The sequence below is a fragment of the Pithys albifrons genome, unplaced genomic scaffold, assembly GCF_047495875.1.
Source record: "Pithys albifrons albifrons isolate INPA30051 unplaced genomic scaffold, PitAlb_v1 scaffold_43, whole genome shotgun sequence".
In the NCBI taxonomy this organism is placed as follows: Eukaryota; Metazoa; Chordata; class Aves; order Passeriformes; family Thamnophilidae; genus Pithys; species Pithys albifrons.
The window spans coordinates 285,338-304,681 of NW_027286058.1; the positions used below are offsets into that span (position 1 = coordinate 285,338).

General features: G+C 40.7%; 1 protein-coding gene and 1 long non-coding RNA gene across 4 annotated transcripts in view; one reads left to right on the forward strand and one right to left on the reverse strand.

Annotated features, from left to right (window-relative positions):
* LOC139685188 (uncharacterized) lies at positions 1–5,307 on the reverse strand. 2 transcript variants are annotated; one of them, XR_011700052.1, is made up of 5 exons: positions 5,124–5,307; positions 4,565–4,684; positions 4,164–4,231; positions 919–1,146; positions 1–815 (listed from the first exon to the last, which is right to left on the reverse strand). It is a non-coding gene; the product is annotated as an uncharacterized lncRNA (long non-coding RNA). The 2 variants fall into 2 exon arrangements; XR_011700053.1 differs by lacking the exon at positions 5,124–5,307 and adding an exon at positions 4,860–5,058.
* LOC139685187 (mesoderm induction early response protein 3-like) overlaps positions 5,231–19,344 on the forward strand; it is a 27,422-nt gene continuing 13,308 nt past the window's right edge. For both annotated transcript variants that reach the window (XM_071581820.1, XM_071581821.1), the window contains exons 1-7: positions 5,231–5,277; positions 5,967–5,991; positions 7,438–7,586; positions 13,901–14,035; positions 15,565–15,685; positions 17,870–17,955; positions 18,138–18,210. In XM_071581820.1, the coding sequence (XP_071437921.1) occupies positions 5,269–5,277; positions 5,967–5,991; positions 7,438–7,586; positions 13,901–14,035; positions 15,565–15,685; positions 17,870–17,955; positions 18,138–18,210 (598 nt within the window). In that variant the 5' untranslated portion in view covers positions 5,231–5,268. The remainder of the gene's footprint in view (positions 5,278–5,966; positions 5,992–7,437; positions 7,587–13,900; positions 14,036–15,564; positions 15,686–17,869; positions 17,956–18,137; positions 18,211–19,344) is intronic.

A 19,344-nucleotide genomic window follows, 5' to 3' on the forward strand; every position in this document is an offset into this window, starting at 1 on the left:
TTGCAGTAGTAGCTGGTAGTCTAAACAAAACTGCAGTAAAATACAAGCCAATCTGATTTAAAGAAATTCCAGATATTGATAGTAAAGCACAATTTTATTATAGCCTGGCCATGGCCAAGGCCATGCCGGAGACCCATGCCCCCAGTACGTGTCCACCGGGTATACAAAATTCAGCCCTTTTAAGCAATTAGCTCTAAATATTATCTGTTACAGGCACTCTGTAGATTTGCGTCATGGAATTATACATTCTGTTGTTTATGTCTTATGTTGTTTACTGTTCTTCACCCCCCCTTATGTCCAGGTTCTGCTTCCCCCCGCCCCTCTGTGTTAGAAAGCACTTCTGATGTGCTTTGAGCTGCTTCTCCATTCAAGCAAGTCCTCTTATCTTGGTTGCACATATTCAAGTTAGCTCTAGTTCTCTTTTTATCTTAATTGTCCACTGCTTGGGCTGGCCCCACTTGCAAACAGTTACATTACATTACATTTTGCAAAGTCCCAGCAAATTCAAAAGCTAGCAACAATATAGTTAAATTTTAAGCCATATTATTTTGCCTTTGTTTCAAATCCTGTTTGAAAGTGAGATACACTAACCCCTACCTATATGTTGTACCTCAGTTCTGACCCATCCCACACAGCAGCAATAACCTCGAGCCCCTTGGGCCTGGCCCAGCCGTGTTTTATCTATAAACTCTACAACAATTCCAACATGCTGGTGTCTGCTCCATACGGTCCTTTCCCTCCTGTATGGGGAGCATGAGATGGAAGGTGCTGGGCCTGGGGCTGCTCAGAAAGCCAAGATCCTGATCAGAGGGAACCTTGGGATGAAAGCACAGTGTGTTAGCTACTGGGCAGCGTGCCCAGGGGGTTGAGAGAGAGGAACCCTTTCCTTCTGTGTTTCATCCTCTTGGCATATCTCACCAGATGCTTCCTCAGATTCCCTGAGTCTCCAGTTAGGAGTTGTTTTCCCTGTTGCATGTTTCTCCAGTAACATACGTTCCAAAGTGGAGGTGTGGGGTTCTTCCCGGGGGAAAGGGTGCCCCAGCACTTACTGACTCCCTCCTTGGCAGTGGCAGGAAGGTGATGAGGTGGGACACTGCTGAGGAATGCTCTGTGGCAGGGCCAACTCCCCATGTCGTGCTGGTGAGCCTGGAAAGACAGGAAAGTCAATGGGCTGGCTTGAGAATGGCTCATGGCAGTCTGCACCCCTTCAGGCGCCTGGTGCAGCATTGGGAATCAACTGCTCGGTCCCTTTTAGCTTGTGACAGAGAAAATAGCACTTCCCTGCTTCTCCCTGTGCTCTGAATAGCTAAATCTGTCACAAGCCTCTTGTTTTCCTTTTGTGAGAAATAAATAAACGGGTTTTTTTCCCAAGCAGGAGAATTAATCAAAAGTTACTAACAAAAACAGGGAAATGCATGCATTTTTAAAGGTTTTTCTCTTTTTATTTAGTAATCTGTAGGCGTACCGTGAAGTTGTAAGGTTCCTGTACATGTCTGGGCAGGTACCAGGGAAACATGCGAATGGGAACAAGGTATTGTGAAATAAATGTAAATAAAGTAAATCCCCCCACCACGTGGCAGCCATAGAGGCTTCCATTTTAATCTAAACTCCACCTCTTGACATAACATAACCAATCAGAGGCGAGGGTACACCCTTTTGGTGACGTGGACGGGGTGGGATTTGGTAGCCTTTAAGAGGGGGAAAATTGAATTTTTGGGTGTGCTTTGGGGATTGGATTTTAGCTAATGCACCCAAACATGTGTTTGTGAGTAAACCTTTCTGACTGTCTATTTTTTGTTTCACGAACTCTGTTATCATTGTAAAAAATTAATAGAGAATTTTTCTCACAATTTGATCCCTGGTTTTTGTGTCTCCCAGGCAGCAGCAGGGACGTGTTTCTGGGGCAGAAGGCTGAGTGTGGGGTTTGGAAGCCTCTGTGAGAGCAGCACCTGAGCTTAAGAGGGGCCACCAGAGATGAAAAGAGGAGGTGAAGGGACTGGAAGATGCCCATCCTCTGGCTCAGCTCAGCTGCAGCAAACTAGGACACTGGCTCTTTCCCCTAGGTGGTGATTAAGGAATAGTTTAGCTCCTTGATGTCCTTTGGAGAGCACACCTGGGGTACAGCTTTGCAGGGCTGGATTTGATGTGAGGAAGGCAGTGCTGGGGGTCTGAGAGCCTGTTTGAGCCCTGGGTGGGGCAAGATAGGCCCTAGGGGGTGAGGTTGTTCCTGAGTGCCAGGCAGGAAGGGAGTGTGGATGTGACCCAGAGCCCCTTCCACGTCCAGGTCTGTGTCTGCTGAGGCTCTGCCCTGCAGGTGCTGATTTTAGAGGGCTCTGACCCAGGTGGGCTTTTAAAAACAAGCCTGGCTGAAGGGTCATGCGCAGTTGAGCAGCTCCCTGCTGCCTGCAGAGGGAGGAGAAGAGTTTTTCCAATCAAAAAACCAGCTCTTTATCCCACTGCCTGGTAGATTTCAAGCTCAAGGAGTGCTTGTGGCCAGCAGGGAAGCTTTCCTGGACTCCTGCCATCACTGACTAGGGAACCCATCATTGTCACCCTGCTGGCTCTCAGACCCTTTCCCAATGTGCTTCCCCATTCTCTCTCTGTCACCCTGTGCTGGCCTTCCTAGTGTGAGAAATGCTCACATTTTACCAATAAAATTTAGAGGGGACAAACTCGTAAAAGCAAAACTAAACTTTTATTTAACAAATTCAGCTGAATCGGGTGTGTCCCCCTGGCCTAGGAGACAGACCCAGAACAAAAAGAAACAGAACTTTTTATACCCTTTCCCCGGCCGAAAGGTCCCTGCCCCCTCTTCCTATTGGCTGGGAATTGGGGACTCACAGCCTAGCCCGGTTCGCCTGCCTGTCCAAGACCCCCCACCCCCCTCCAAAGGCGGGAAAACCCGTTGGAAACTAAATTACCCCCTAACTATTCTCTTACAGTTCCTTTAGCTTCAGCAAAACCCTAATTCTGTTTCTAACACTGGGTTGGGTGCCAACCTTAGTGCCCTTCCCCATCTCTCTGGAGCTACACTTTGTTTTAAAGTTTTGTTTAGATTGTTCGCCTTGATGTTTGTAGTAAGTTGCTTGTTGAATAGAAAGCACTCCTTTAGACACTAGAAAATCCTGTGCAGGGGACTGGTGACAAAGGCAGCATTCCATGGAGAGACATGGCCAGGGCAGAGTGTACAGTGCTGCTTGAGTCATAGAGCTGTGTCAATGATCCAAGAGTGTCTGCCATACCATTCCTGGCTGCATCAGAGGTACGCAGGAAGACTAGTGTTAGTTCTCAAAGTGTAACCTGTCTTCCTGCCCCTTATGAGGGAATTGTCCCCTGGGGCAAAGCTACAACTTAACGTAGTGCTTGTATGACAGTGTCCACAGAGCAAGAATAGTTTAGTTAGCTTTGAAAGAGCAATGTCAAAACAGCCAGAAGATAAGCAAATACTTCTATTTAGGCCTTCGTTTATATACTGATGACAATAACCCTTGTAGACAACCCCCCCCATGCTGTGATCTTCTTTTATATTGTTAAATTGTTGTCTTCCCCAGTTTTATTTAGTTCCAAAGTTTGTAGCCACTAACCAAACAGAGAGAACCCAAAAGGACAACTCGAAGGAGAGAAGAAAAAAGAAAGAAATACAGCTCATCTGCATAAGATGAACTCTGACACCCAAGACCAGTGAGCAAAAAGCTAATCCATGTTGGACAGAACTGCATTAAAGCTTCAGCAAAAAAGGAACATAAAAAGAAGGGGTGAATTTGTTAGAAACAGAATTAGAGTTTTGTTGAAGCCAAAGGAACTGTATTGATAAAGAAGAGAATTGTGGGAGGGGGTTAGTTGAGTTTCCAACTGTTTTTCATGCCTTTGGAGGGGGGATGGGGGTCTTGGGCATGTAGGCAAACTGGGCCAGACTGTGAACCCCAAGTCCTAGCCACTAGGAATGGGGCCAGGGACCTTTTCGCCCGGGAGAGGATATAAAAAGTTCTCTTTCTTTTTGTTCTGTGTCTGTCTCCTAGGCCAGAGGCGATTGGGGGGACTTATGTTTATTTTACTTATATCAATTAATAACATTATCAATTAATAAGCATAACTATCATAGAATTTGCTTAGTAGTATAAAATTCACTGTATAACATACAGCAAAACTCACAAGGTACAGACCTGTCCTTGAAGATGCCATACCAAGAGGCCCCAGAGCCTCTTGGACCAATTAAAACAGCCAGGACACCCTGTGAAACGAAGATAAATCAGAAAACATGTCAAAAGAACAAGATAAGTAGAGAAATTCGCCAATTAGACCAGCTACAGTTGCCAACAAGTCCTGTTTAAAGCAGTTTTGAGCAAAAGGTAAAAAGTTCACGAGAAGAAGAGTACTGACTTCATCCCCAAAGACCACCAGAAACCCCTGCCCCAAATTACCAAGAGGAAAAGCGCAGGCGCAAGAAGGAGTTGCACAGGGCGGAGAAAATGGAAATCAGTTCTTGAAACTCATTATAAAAACCCTGCCCTCTCTAAGAAAATAATGTTTATGCATGAAGAAATAATAAATATGTATAACTTACTTGCATATAAACCAGTTGTTAACTCGACCAGGTGTGCATGTTTTTGGAGGAGCTTCCCCCCTGCACCCAGGCCTGGAATAAATGTACCTCTGTAACCTCGCTGGATAGAGAGTCTTCTTTCTGCAAAACAGAGGGACACACCCGATTCAGCTAAATTTGTTAAATAAAAGTTTAGTTTTGCTTCAACGACTTTGTCCCCTCTAAATTTAATTGGTAAATGTGAGCATTTCTCACACTAGCACCTAGGAAGGGGCTCAATACGGAGTGAAGATCAGGTCACAAAACTGGGTATTACTTGGCCACAGGGTAACGTTTTTGCACACTATTCCCGGCCCCAGCACAGGACTGCAAGCCGCAGTAGTCACAGACAAGCTGATCCAGACAGGCGCGGTGTGGCGCCGAAACCAGGGGACGTCCGAGTTAACCTGGGCTCCAGCCGGCCTCAGGGCCCCAGCGACTCCTGTTCACCAGGAGAGGAGAAGGGCCGGGGCAGGCAGAGCACCTTCGCCAGCCGGGGCGGGAAGCTGAGGCGCCGCTGGAGGCGGGGTCCCGACACTACCTCCTCCACCCCAGCTCAGTCCTGCCGATCTTTCTGCTTCTTCCCTCCTTGGCCGTCTCTGGCTAGAACTCGGCAGCTGCTATTGGCTTAGCGGCCTCATCCGGGCATTCGGCGCAACGCTGTTGCTCAGCTCGATCGTCCCAATATGGCGGAGGTGAGCGGGGAAAGCGGGCTAGGGCGTCGGAATTCGGTTGGTTCCCTGTGGGGTCCTGCTGCTAGTAGCCCCCCTGCGCCCGCCTCACCATCCCCTTAAGGCGCTTCTGGGACGGCTCGGCGGCGCGGGGTGGCCGGCGAAGCGGCCGGCAACGCCTGGGCACTGGGAGCCTACGCGACTAGGCCGCACGGCGGATGCTGCGCAGCGCGGATCCCGAGTTTGCTGCCCGCGGGCGGTCGTCAAGCCGCGGCCGGGCGTGCGGTCGCCGCACCGAGCCACGGGGGGCGGGGGACGGGCCAGTGGCGGCGCCGCCGCAGCGTGGGCGATGGAGAAACGCTCGGCGAGAGAGAGGAGGAGCGAGCCCCGGGTCGGCAGCGGGGAAGAGGCAGCTGGTCCGGCTCCCTCTGCCGCTGTCTGCCCCTGTCATGTCTCGCCGGGGTTGGAAGCAGTGGGAGCACTGGGTCAGGCGCGGCTCCTGGGGAGCTTTTGCCAAGGGATGAAGAAGAAAGGAGAGCGGCAGGCAGGGAGCAAGTGAGAGAAGGAGGGGTGGGAGAGGGTGAACGCGATGGCGGGGCCTGGCAGGGGAAGGGACCAGCCCCGGGGGTGGAGGGGGCGTGAAATGGAGACCCCTACCTGCTGCTGGGTTGGAGGGAGCCCATGTCTCACCTCGCTCTTTCCTCTCCCCCCAGGCTTCCTTTGGGAGTTCGAGCCCAGGTTTGTCTTCGCCCACCTTCTGCCCCAGTACCTAGTCTGCTGCCCCCACGGCTCTGTCTCCTTCGTGCTCCTTCCCAAACTTACCTCCTGTTGCCTTGTAGCTTTCCTAGCGTTTCATGTTCATGTAACTAACCGCTTGCCTGATGTTTAAGAGAAGGAGATGTGCTCTGTGGAATTCTTCCCATACTTCTGGTCACAGTTAGTAATTGGTTGCTCGGAGCCCAAAACGAAAATAAAGTTTTGTAGCACTTTTAAGTCAGCATCTCAGTAAAGCCATGTAGCCTGGAGAGAGATCCCTTCTCCTGTTGCTGATAACTGCAGGATTGTGTAAAGTTTTGATTTTTTGATAATATCAGAAAACGTTTAAAATCATAATGATATGTAATTGTTAAGGATTTAACTGCTGTTAAGGTTCTTTGGAATATTTACACAAGGAAGCGTATTTAACATCAGCAGAGCTATTCATGAAAAATATTTGGGCAATGCGTTTGTTTCTGTGTACTTGCTCTCTGCATTGGCTGAATACTAGTATGTAAGAACTAGAAGGGGAAACGAGAGGTTTCTTTTCTCTATCACGAAAGCCTTAAGAAAGTGAATACTGAAGAACAAAACAACCTTGCATTTCAGTAATTTCCATTGTAGAACACAGATATTGCCATGCAGAATCTTTGCATTTTTAAAACTTGTTGAATCTAATGATAACCTTTTTAACAAATGCACTTAAAATAACAGTATTTTTTGATGACTTATGAGTATACTTTTGGGTAATGAAAAAGTGTCTGTTGGACCACAGAGCTGTCACAATGACTTGTGATCCATTAGAAGTGTTTTGTAATTTCTGGTATATTTCCCTCTATATTTCTTGAAAGTCTGCTATGTTTGTTCTTCCTTTTTTGATCAATTGCTAAGAATTAGTTTTGTTAAAAGATCTCATATGTGAGTAATCTGAAGTGAGTCTCGCTGCTTATTTTGCTATTAGGAAACTTCTTTGCAACCTAAGTTAGCTGTTTATCAGTGAAAAGCTATGCTAGTTACCATATAAATCATATAAATAGAATCTTAGTCTATAAATCAGTGTCTTGCAGCATCTGAAGTCTTGTGACATGGATGTTATACTTTAATGATGATTTCAAGGATCTTTAAAACAGTCTTTTATTCAGTAAAATATTAATTTGAGATTGTAGTTTCTGAAACTTTGTTTCAGTAGTTTAGATACTTTTCCCAAGTACTCTATACTGCAACGGAGAAAACTGCACCTATTACTTACAAATACAAAAAAGGAAGGCCAGCTAAAATAGTTGAATTTGTCAGGTAGTTAAGAATTTGTTTCATTTATTCTATTGAGAGTTCTGACCCTGTATGTAAAAACTTTATTTTTTTTTTGTGATGTAATTTCATATGTTGGTATAGGAAAAAAAATTACTCAAATTAGGGTTTTTTTGATAGTTGGCTCTTTATCGTCTGAGGATCATGACTTTGACCCTTCTGCTGAAATGCTGGTACATGATTATGATGATGAGCGAACTCTTGAAGAAGAGGAGGAAATTATGGAAATAAACAAAAATTTCGGCTCTGAAATTGAAGATTTAGAAAAGGTAAGAGTGACTTGCTCTCTTCTAAATGTCCATATATGTTGTAGCTTTTTAGTGAAAAGATCGCTCAACCTGTTCTTTAGTTTGTATTGTATAATGCAGTTTCCTGCAAAATACCTTCAATGTTTGTTTTTTTTAAAAATATTAAAAAATTGTGTTTGGTTAGGATATAGCAGTGCATCCTCACAAAAAGGCTAACTTTAGATTCTCAAAATTATAAGCGCTATGTTAAGTTCAGATTCTTCTTTTTCATTTAATAATCCTTTCACTTTGGAAGAGAAATTACTGAAGCAGGTTTTAGAGTCCTATCATCTAATATCATTTATCACTTTTAAGTTTTATAAGTTGGAAATAAGTTTAAATTGTATGTTGAGTGACAACTAGCTGTGTTTCATTCTATTGGTCAGATTTTGGTTTTCCAATCTGGAAACAGTCCTGTTTTACACATTTTTCACATTCATTTGCTACATAAATTGTAGTTATACATCTCAGTTTCATCAATTTAGCATTTTCTGGGTGTGCAAAATGACCAGTGTGCTCCTTGGCTTTTCCTATTCCTTGTTACACTCTAATTACATGTTTTTTTCTGTTTATACCTCTTGTTTGCCTGTGTCATTGCATCACCCATTTTAAATGCCCGCTGAATGCTGAATATCCACAAACTGATGCTGTTTGCATTACCATTCAGTGACCCACTTACACCACCCAGCATAACTGCAGATTTTGATCAACAGAGTTCCAGGAAAGTGTAATTTTTTAGTATTAAATAGGAGGCTGTGCTTTTGTAGTCCATTTAAAAACAAATTTTCTAAACTCGTGGTTTTTTGGTTTGGTTTGGTTTTGCCTTGCTACCTTTTGCAATTATATTTCTGCTGATTATGAACTTGCTATTATAATACCGAAGCAGCTTGCCAAGTCTGGTGGTTAAAATGGAGTTGTTACTCCATAAAATGATCTTATTGCTTCTATAAAAGAAAGAAAAAGAACTGAGAGACACTCATCTTAAACGCTTTAGTACTTTATGTCCCAATCCTGGAAAGACTTGGACATGAATTTACATTTACCCATTGTGAAAAGCCTTTGCAGGACTAAGACCTTAATTGATTAAAGAAAACAAGTAATTTAATCAGTGTACAATTTCAACAGGAAATTTTTTAAGGTAATGTAACTTTTAAAGGTATAAATTATTGGAAAATATTTCTAATTATTCAATTACTTGAATCAGGTAACTAAAAAAAATCTCTACAGTTTGTTTTATTAGTTATGTTAGGATTCAAGTGTGATGATATTTAGTAAAATAATTTGATCAAAAGCTGTTGGAAAAAACAAGTTATAAACCAAGCCTTTCTCTTGATTTTTGCTTCTGTACCAATAGCTATTTTTTCACCTATTACTTTCTGTACTGGTCTTGGCTGGGGTAGATTTAATTTTCTTCCTAGTAGCTAGTATGGGGCTATGCTTTGGATTTGTGCTGAAAACAGTGTTGATAACACACAGATGTTTTAGTTATTGCTGAGCAGGGCTTACACAGAGTCAAGGCCTTTTCTGCTTCTCACACTGCTCTGCTGCTCAGAGACTGGCTGGGCGTCGGTTGGTTAGTGGTGAGCAATTGTTTTCATTTGGATCACTTGTTTATCTTGGGCTTTACTTCCCCCTTCTTTTTTTTTTCTTTTCCTTACAATTTAAAAAAAATATTATGTCCTTTTAAATATTAAACTGTCTCTATTTGAACCCACAAGTTTCTTTTCACTTATCCAATTCTCTTCCCCCCATCCCATGAGGGGAGAGGGAGGGAGGGAGTGACTGTATGGTGTTTAGTTGCCATCTGGGATTAAGCCACAACAGTCCTTTTTGGTGCCCAATGTGGGGCACAAAGGATTTGAGATAACAGATTTGACCATAACATATTAGGAGGAATTTATATCTGTTAACAGTTGCTGGTCACAATATTGATTTATCTGCTCTTGATATTAACTTATCTGATCTGTGCCATCCTCTATTTTTTTTGCTGTACATGTTAAAGATTGGTATTGGCTTTTGCAGTTTACTGTGCTCTCTAGTGCTTAGTGGTGTTTTGCCTGGGAGATTTATTATTATTAAAACACTGGCCTTGAGCTTAATCTGGTATTTGGGCTCTGTACTGAAGCCATTGCTATACTTCGGGCACCATCTCATGGAGACAATTAACAATTATACTACTTCTGAGAGATTTTTTGTGGAGGTAATACAGAATGGCACCTTCACCAACTTCTTTTGTCATGTTTTCTCCCTTGTTACAATAACACTTTGGTATCTTGAACATCCTTGAGTAGTCTAAATACTTCTATTTGTATATCTTAGGAATATTGTTTTAGCTTTTTCTAAGGTTAACAAGCTATTTAGGAATATGACCCAGGACCTGTGGCAGTGTGGTTATGGGTGGCAAGGCACGTGGGAGAATATGGGCAGGTATTTAGAAAGGTTTGTACCTCCAGTGGTCTGGAACTTCATTCCTGAAAAAGTGTGGAATCCTGATGAAGTGATAGAATGGGGTGGGGGGGAGGGGAAGATGCCCTGGCTATTTCAAAGAGGCAGAAATAATGGAAGCAGAAGTCAACTTGTTTAGTAAGAGATAAAGAATTTTCTCCTAAGAGGGAACAGGAGAGCAAATCAGAAGAGGCAGCCTGAAAAAGAAATATTAGCAGTATATGAAGGAGTTAAAACTGCTTCAGAAGTAGTTGGTACTGAAACACAGCTCCTTTTGGCACCCCAACTGTCAGTGCTCGGCTGGATGTTCAAAGGGAGGGTCCCCTCTACACATCATGCAACTGATGCTGCATGGAGTAAGTGGGTTGCACTGATCACCCAATGGGTTTGAATGGGAAATCCTGACCGCCCAGGAGTTCTGAAAATGATTGTGAACTGGTTGAAACTTCATAGTGTTGCCAGAGAAGGTGACTTGTGCTCAAGCCCCCACTGTATAATAAACTACCAGAAAATGAAAAGCAATATGCCCTGTTTACAGATGGGTCCTGTTGTATTGTGGGAAAACATCGAATTTGGAAAGCTGCCATATGGAGTCCTACACAACAAGTTGTGGAAACTGCTGAAGGAGAAGGTGAATCGAGTCAGTTTGCAGAGGTGAAACCCATCCAGCTGACTAAAAATATTGCTGAACAAGAAAAATGGCCAGTACTTTAAACTGACTCCTGGATGGTGGCAAATACCCTGTGGGGGTGGTTGCTACAATAGAAGCAGAATAACTGGTAGCGCAGGGGTAAACCTATCTGGGCTGCTGCATTGTGGCAACATATTGCTGCCCTGGTAGAGAACCTGGTTGTGAAGGTACGTCACATAGATGTTCATGTACCCAAGAGTAAGGCCACTGAAGAACATTGAAACAATAAGCAGGTGGACCAGGCTGCTAGAACTGAAGTGGCTCAGGTGGATCTGAACTGGGAACAGAAGGGTGACTTATTTATAACACAATGAACCCATGACACATGAGGACATTTAGGAAGGAACGCAGCATACAAATGGGCTCATGATTCAGGGGTTGACTTTATGCCACTGCATAGGTTATTCATGAATGTTAAATGTGTGCCATAATCAAACAAGCCAAGAGTATAAAGCCTTTTTGGTATAGAAGACAATGGCTGAAATATCAGTATGGGGAAGCCTGGCAGATTGCTTATATATCACACTACTATGAGCCTGCCATGGCAAACACCATGTGCTTACAATGGTGGAAGTTACTACAGGATGCTTGGAAACATACCATGACCCATGCCACTGGCCAGAATTCTATCTTGGGCCTTGAAAATCAAGTTTTATGGCAATACTGCAACCCTGAAAGAATTGAATCAGACAACAGGACTTCTGAAATAGCCTCAGAGATACCTGGGCCAAGGAGCATGGCATTGACTGGCATCCCCTGTCATGCACCAGCCTCCAGGAAAATCAAATGATACAATGGATTGTTAAAAGCTGCACTGAGAGCAATGAATGCTAGGACATTCAAGCATTAGGATACACATTTAACAGTAGTCACTTGGCTAGTTAGCAGTAGAGGATCTGCCAGTCGACCTGGCCCTGCCCAGTCAAAACCCCTGTGCCCTGTGGAAGGAGATAAGATCCCCATAGTACATATAAGGAACTGTCTGGAAAAAAACAGTCTGGGTTATTCCTTCCTCAGGAAAGGGTAAGCCTATTTGTGGGATTGTTTTTGCTCCAGAACCTGGGTGCACTTATGTAATGCAGAAGAATGGGGGAGTCCAATGTGTACCTCAAGGTGATTTAATCCTGGGTGAAAATAATCCGTCATTTGAGTTGTATGATGGCAGTGCTACATGATGCTGTATGTCACCACTGCTGTGACTCACATATCAAAGGTATTATAGCAGGTACCTCTTGCTGCTAGCCAAGCTAGAGGCAAGAGGAGAGAGATTCATTGCAATGTTAAAACTTAAAGTCTAATCCAAAGGGAACAGGGTTGAGGAATATAATGGATATACCTTTTAATTGTTGTAACTCATTATTTGAGTTGCATGTTATAGGAATAATTATAACAGGAACCACCTGAACCTCGAGGACAAACCTCCCAAGCAGCAGATGCAGTGCAGTAGTGGCCTGACCTGAACTGGCTTTAGTGCCCAGTGACTCCATGAAACACACCACCTCTCCTGTCCGGAGTGACCACCAGAACAGATGGAGCCCAAAGTCATGTGTTGGGATTTCATATGCTCTTAGATCTAAAGTGTGAGTTGTGTATTGAACTTGTTTCTGTACTTAGCGTGTTGTAGCTTCAAGGACTAGTTAATGAGGTCAGCAGCTCCTGCCACCCTCTCAACAGATGTGTGTAATCGGCCAATTAGAGCAGGCATTCTCATGCAAACAGCATTGTTAACCAATTATCAGTGCCAAGGTGGCGGAGCTGCGGAGGAATTCAGCTTTTGAAGTGTATAAGTTTTGTGAGTGGATGAATAAAGTGGCCTGTTGCAGTAACTTCTGTGAAGTCGTCTCAGCAGGTCACAAACCCGTCTCCCTCCGTTACAGTCATGGACTAAGTTAATTCAATGAACATTTTATAGGTATTTATGGATATTTTATAGATATTTATGGAAAATTTACAGACATTTAACAGGGGGAAGGAGTGGTTAATTAGGATATATTGCAATAGAGTGGGACCTGAACATGATATAAATGGTATGGAATAAGGGTTGGAGAATGTACTGGTTTTGGCAGGGATAATTTCTTCACAGTAGCTTGTATAGGGATATGTTTGGATTTGTGCTGAAAACAGCATTGATTACATACTGATGTTTTCCTTACTGCTGAGCAGGGCTTACACAGTCAGGGCCTTTTCTTCTCGCATTGCTGCACCAGTGAGTAGGCTGGGGGTGCACTAGAAGTTGGGAGGGAACACAGCTGGGACAGCTGACCCCAACTGACCAAAGGGATATTCCAGACCATATGACATCATGCTCAGCATATGGCAGAAGAGAATGTTGGCAGGGGGGCTGCTGCTTGGGGACTGGCTGAGCATTGGTTGGTTGGTAGTGAGCAATTGTTTTCAATTGCATAATTTGTCTTTCTTGGGCTTTATATTCCTCTTTCATGTTTTGTTTTGTTTTCTTGTGGTCTTTTTTTCTCCTATTTTCCTTGCATTTAAAAAAATTATTTCTTTTTAATTATTAAACTGTCTTTTATTTCAGCCCATGAGTTTCTTTCTCACTTTTGCCATTTCAATTCTCACCTCCATCCCACTGGGGAGGAGTGAGTAAGCATCTGTGTGGTGTTTAGTTGCCAGTTGGGGTTAAACTGCGATACCTCTACAGTCATTATAAAATATATTGTGCAGAAGATGGAAAGGAGGGATAAAAAATTGTTACATTGGTTTACTTTTGTGGTGTTTTGCATGCTTGCAACTGTAACTATATGGGACTAAAGTTTTCCAGTTTTTCTACATTTCTTTCTTGTAAGGGGATTGTTAGTGTTCCTAGTATATCTTCTGTCTTGAAATATGGTAAGTCATGTTCTACAGTATGAATCAGATAAAGAGCAAATTTTTAATAATTGCTCTTTAGTTTCATACACTAAATGATTTTCTTCAATAGTTTAATGGGACTTCATTATATGCCAAGAGACATGCTTATGAATTATTTCAGTCTCATGCCTGAAAATATTTTAGATCTTTAATCAAGATTCCCGCTTTCAATTAAGTTTTTCTTGTTTGTTTTTTACTTTTGTTTTCCAAAATATGTCTTATCCTTTTAGGCCTGAACTGTCTAAAAGTATTTGGCAATATGTTGAAATTTTTGTAATTCTTCTTGTATTAGGAAGGAAACATGCCATTGGAAGATTTACTGGCATTTTATGGCTATGAACCCGCAATTCCAGTTATGGCTGGTTCCAGTGTGGATAGCTCTCCAAGTGAACTTGCAGATGAGCTTCCAGATATGACTCTAGATAAAGTAAGTCAAAACTGTTTTCCCCTGTATTATGGTTTAAAAGTAGAAATCCATGTGATCTTAATTTCACTATCTCTTGATGTTACAAAATACATATCCTTGTCAATTTCAATATACAACTAAGAGTTACTCTACTAGTGGTGGATTTGGCAGTGTGAGGTTTATGGTTAGACTCGATGACCTAAAGGTCTTTTCCAACCTAAATGATTCTGTGATTGTACTCTGAATTAATTCTTTTTCAAGGATATTTAGATTCTGAATCTAATTATAATTATCACACACATGTAGCAACTTTAGTGGCATTATATTACTACAATTGAGAAATTAATAAGGTAATGGTTCTTCTAAAACTAATTCAGAGAACTTTAAATAGATTTCCCTTTTTTCTTTTTTTTTAAGAAGAGAAATATTTTTCTGAAAAGTTCTATATTTTATTTTAATGTATGCAATGTCCAGAAATAATAATTCTGGCTTTGAACAAATATATCATGTATCAAACCTTTGTGGATAGCTTGAAAAGTGCACTACTAAATGCTTTGGAATGTTTCTTTCAAATACACATAATTTGTAAAGGTCTCAACTTTAGGGAGTTAGAGAGATTGTTTTATGTGCAATTACTATATGTATTGCATTGTTGAACATACAAAACCTGAAGTTTCATGTTTCTGATTTGCAGGCTAACTTTGAATTCTGAGAGTAATCTGATTTTTGACTATAAGGCATATGCAGCTAGTAGTTTGTATTATAAAATCTGTGGTAGTAAGTACATGTCTATTTTTTTAATTTTTTTTTTGCTTTCCATAAGTATGATGAAATTATAAACTCCACCGAAAGTAGAGTATAATTATGGCTCTGCACATTTAATTCTCATTAGGAGTCACAATTGTGTTGAGGCTACAGAAATGTATACGGCTTGTTGTCTAATATAGTTCTTTGCCTCTCTAGTCTATACAGAGGGGTTCAAGCATGTCTGGTAGTGGAGGAAGTGTGTTCTTGCTCCCTCTCCCTTTCTTTTGCCCTCCCCTTTGCTCGCTCTTGCTTGCCCCCCCCCTCCTCTTGCTCTGTTATGTATTGTCTATTATCTCTTAATTCTTCTCAGGAAAAGTCTATGCAAGTGCCTGGCTTTTGTTTTGGGTTTTTGTTTGTTCACCCATACCCACTCCCCTGAATTTAAGGGATATCTGTGATGCAAAGAATGACAGAATTTTAAATATTTCCACTCACATTTTTCATTGGAAGCAGTTGGAGGAACATCTGAGATTTGATACATTACTACTTGTACATTTATTTTAATAGAAGAAAAGGAAGAGATAAACCATTGTGTTTAACTCTGAAATGAATGATTATATTTGTTTTGAGAATTAGGAGAGGACTAGCTTTTTAATTAAGAGCGAAGAGTCTGATAAAATTACTTATGGTAAAACAGTTCATTTTAATTAATGAGGCTTACAATATGCTGAATCTAAATGTTCACCAGTCTATACTTGATAGTCAGTCTGAAGTTTTGTTTTTTTTTTATTTTAATGAAACAGGAGGAGATAGCTAAAGACCTTTTGTCAGGTGATGATGAAGAAACACAGTCCTCTGCTGATGACTTGACACCATCAGTTACTTCACATGAGGCTACTGACTTCTTTCCTCGGCCATTAAGATGTAGGAAACCTAATTTTATAATAGTACTCAAAAAGTCTTAGCGTTCTATATAGCTTCCTGGTTTAAAATATCAAAATTGCAGAGTGGGATTGAGAAACAGTGCTTTGCAGGAGGTTGCACATGAATATTGTCTTTGGTTGGTATTATTGATTACCTAAAAGACCTATATTTAGTATGGTGCTCAAAGCACAAGTACAATTTTTCTAAAAATACAGTAGCTCTTCAGAATTAATAGTTAGTGTGTCAAGGAACACTTTTTGTAATTTTCTCTATGTTAGTGAATGACATGAATATGTAACCTGTTCTTTTAAATTAGTGTTTCTCTACTAAAATTTTTGCTGCTGCTTTTAAGCCAGTGACTCTTCTATTCAGTCTGTGGATGTTGAACTGGGATGTGGTTTCTTTGTGATTATTTCCCTTCACACATTCAACAGTTTTCTATAGGACTTCATGAGCCAAGGTGTTTTTATAATGGGATGGGGCCTATGAACCCATGACCACCAAAATTTCACTGCCCATGGAACTATTATGGGAAAGATCCAAGAACTAGTGGTTCAATTATCCAGCCTTGACAAGATATTCCTCATTGCTCCAACTCTAGTACACCAGTGAACAAATGATCTGCAATAGACAATGTGGAGGATTTGATTACAGTTTTAATTTGGCAAGTATCTTGAGCTGTTTCTGGGGGATTTCATCCTTCTAGAGAAAGGGGATGGTAAAGGGCATGTGCTGTCTCAGTCATCAGCAATTGTAGCCCTTTGCGTACTGCTAATTGTATAATGTAAGGCATTTGTATTGAGAGATACAAACCCCTTAAAAATTATAATGCCCTTTTTTAGTTAAGCAAATCCCAACCTTGCCAGCACTTAAACATTGCTTGTGAACTGTTAATGAATATGACACTGAAAGTGGCAGCTTTGTGGAAAGAATTATTAGCCCCTTCATCTTACTCAGGATTAAGAAACGGTCATCTTTGCTTTCAGCTGTTGTGTTTTTTCTATCACAATGTTGTTTTTTCTCTGTTAGAACTTTTGGTTGGGCATTTTAAAATCAAATGTCCACCATTTCAGGGAGGTAAATGTCAGTTTTCTGTGCTGTTGACAGTTTCATCTTTTTTTTTTCTGATCTTTGTCCATTTTGCTATGATAACATTCAATTTTAAGATAAACATGTCTAATAAAATAGCCTATGTGTTAAATTTGGATTAATTGGAAAAAATAATTGCATATTATTATCCAGACATATTGTTGTTTCATGCATTTGTATTAGCTTCTTGCCTGCTACTTCTGTCAGCAAAAAGAGATAGACTGATGATTGTAGTAATCACTACAGAAGAGGAGCCTCAGTCCATAGTCTTGAATATTCTTTGATGTTGATGATTCTATTTAGTTGTGATGAAGCCAAAATTGAAATCCTATTTATGAGCATGTTATTACTGAAAATTGAGAATATGAAATAGCTTTTATCTTATCAGAACTATAGATTCCATTCTGATGGGGATAAAATAAAAAATAGAACTACTTCAGAACCTAGAACCAGAGAGTTCCAAATTCTAAAATATGAGTTAGTCTGTGGAGTACTGTATTTGAATTACTTGGAGTGCTCTGCTGTATTTCTTCCTAAGAAAAAAATATTAAAGAGTAATAAGCAGTATTTTGTTGTCTTTTGCTTATTCTGTTTTCTGTATATTGACTGTATCTTTAGTCCTTGCTGAGGCAGCCTTGTTTAAAGGAATGTTTTGAATGCCAATTAAAACTTCAGATGAAAGGCTTCAGTAGGTAATAAAGACTTGCCTTCAATTTTACCTTCTTTGTGATTAATCCATAGCTAAGTCATAGCCCTGGAAGTGTTCTGTTTTTCTCATACCTTTTCTCTAAGGTATAAGCCTTTATTGAAGAAAATCAATGAAGAAAAATGATCTATTTTCCTTTTGACTGTTAGAAATAGAAATATAGTAGATTGTCTCAGATGCAGTTATGGTAAATGTTTCAGTTCTGCAATATGCAAGTACCAATGCTTTCCGGCTTTGTGCTAGTTTGATAGAAATGTATATCAACAGACTCGTGAAGAGTGTCTCTTGGAATAAAAGCAAGACTCCTTTCAAAAGTAAAGAATATCTTGTAGTTCTATGTTTGAACTGGAAATTCTTCTGAGGTAAAACCAACTTATTTTTGTCTGAAGCAAACACTACGTGTGATGGAGATAAGGAATCAGATGGTGAAGACATAGAGGCAGACAATGGTAATTCATCTGAAGATTTGAGAAAGGTAATAACTATATCTTAAGAAAATGTTAAGAAAAATTTCACTTAAAAAATGCATCAAAATTTATAGTACATATCTAAAATAGAAATTCTCTGCAAAATCCCTTGTTAATGGAATTTGTAATGCATCCATGCACAGAATATTAAGCTAATACCTTTTTCTTATTATTTTTGTTACATCTTCAGGAAATAATGGTTGGTTCACAGTATCAGGCTGAAATTCCACCTTGTCTTGGCAGATGCAGTGATAATGAAAAGGGTAAGTTCTTCTGTTTGACTCAATGGCTTAGTTAAAGTCTCAGGGACCTTAAAAAAACCCCGAAACCAAAACAACCAAAGAAAATAAACCTAGTCAACTGAAGTAACACAACCACATAATTCTATCTCAAATGTGTGATTCTACAACTTTGAGAGGATATTCTCAAGAAGGCATAGGAGGGTGGATTACAGTGTTAATTCTGAAGTATCTAGTAATATTAGGAGATAGCAAACGGTGGGTCAAGAAGGAAATATTTTCATCAGGGTATCATAACTGGGCTATGAACATGTAACTTAGTTTACATTGAAGATCTTCACTGTTTTTCTTTGCTTGTGTTTTTGGCAAGCGTGACAGTGTGGGTTAAAAAATGGATATGAAAAATAAAGAAATGAACTATTTTAATTTGCCATAGCATGAGTAGAAGGTGTGGATCCTGATACATCTTGTCTTTAAAAAAAAAGATGTTTTAAGTATGGTGGTTTTGATGTGTAAATTTAGGTTAAAAACTGAAATTGTGCTAGAGTAGAAGAAACAACTTTATTAAATAGAGTTTTATTTGGTATTTTTAGAAACTCACTGGCTGGAAGCATTAGCAAGTGAACATCTCTTGTGATACTTAAGAGACTTATGGAAGTTTCCTATTTTCTAAGATTCAAGCATGATGCTTACTGGTTGTAATAAATGGAAGAGTAAAAACCAGTTTTATCTGAATAGTCATTTTACTATTTACACATATTGACTTCTCCTTGGCCAATAACCAGGGGATGATCAGGAAGGTGTTAATCTGACAACTTTATCTGGAATGAGCTGGTGCTAGATAGAACCAGTGAGAGTATTGTCCACTGGCATAGCCAGGAGTAAAGAGATAGCTCCCAGATGGGAGAGCCTGAGGAGTTCCTCTTGAGAATATATTCCAGCAAGAAGTGCTGGGTTGTCTTGGTTGATAATGGAGATTGAAGCTGAGCTCAGCAATGCTTGGAGAGGTTGGACCTGGCTATATAGGTGGAGGATTCTGTAAAAGCCTCTTTTGTGCTCCTTGAAGACCTTGTGATGAAACACAAGGGCTTATATTTCTGCTATGAAGTCCCAGCTACTGGAATTGTGCTAGAAGGCAGTTCTGCTCTTCTATAAACC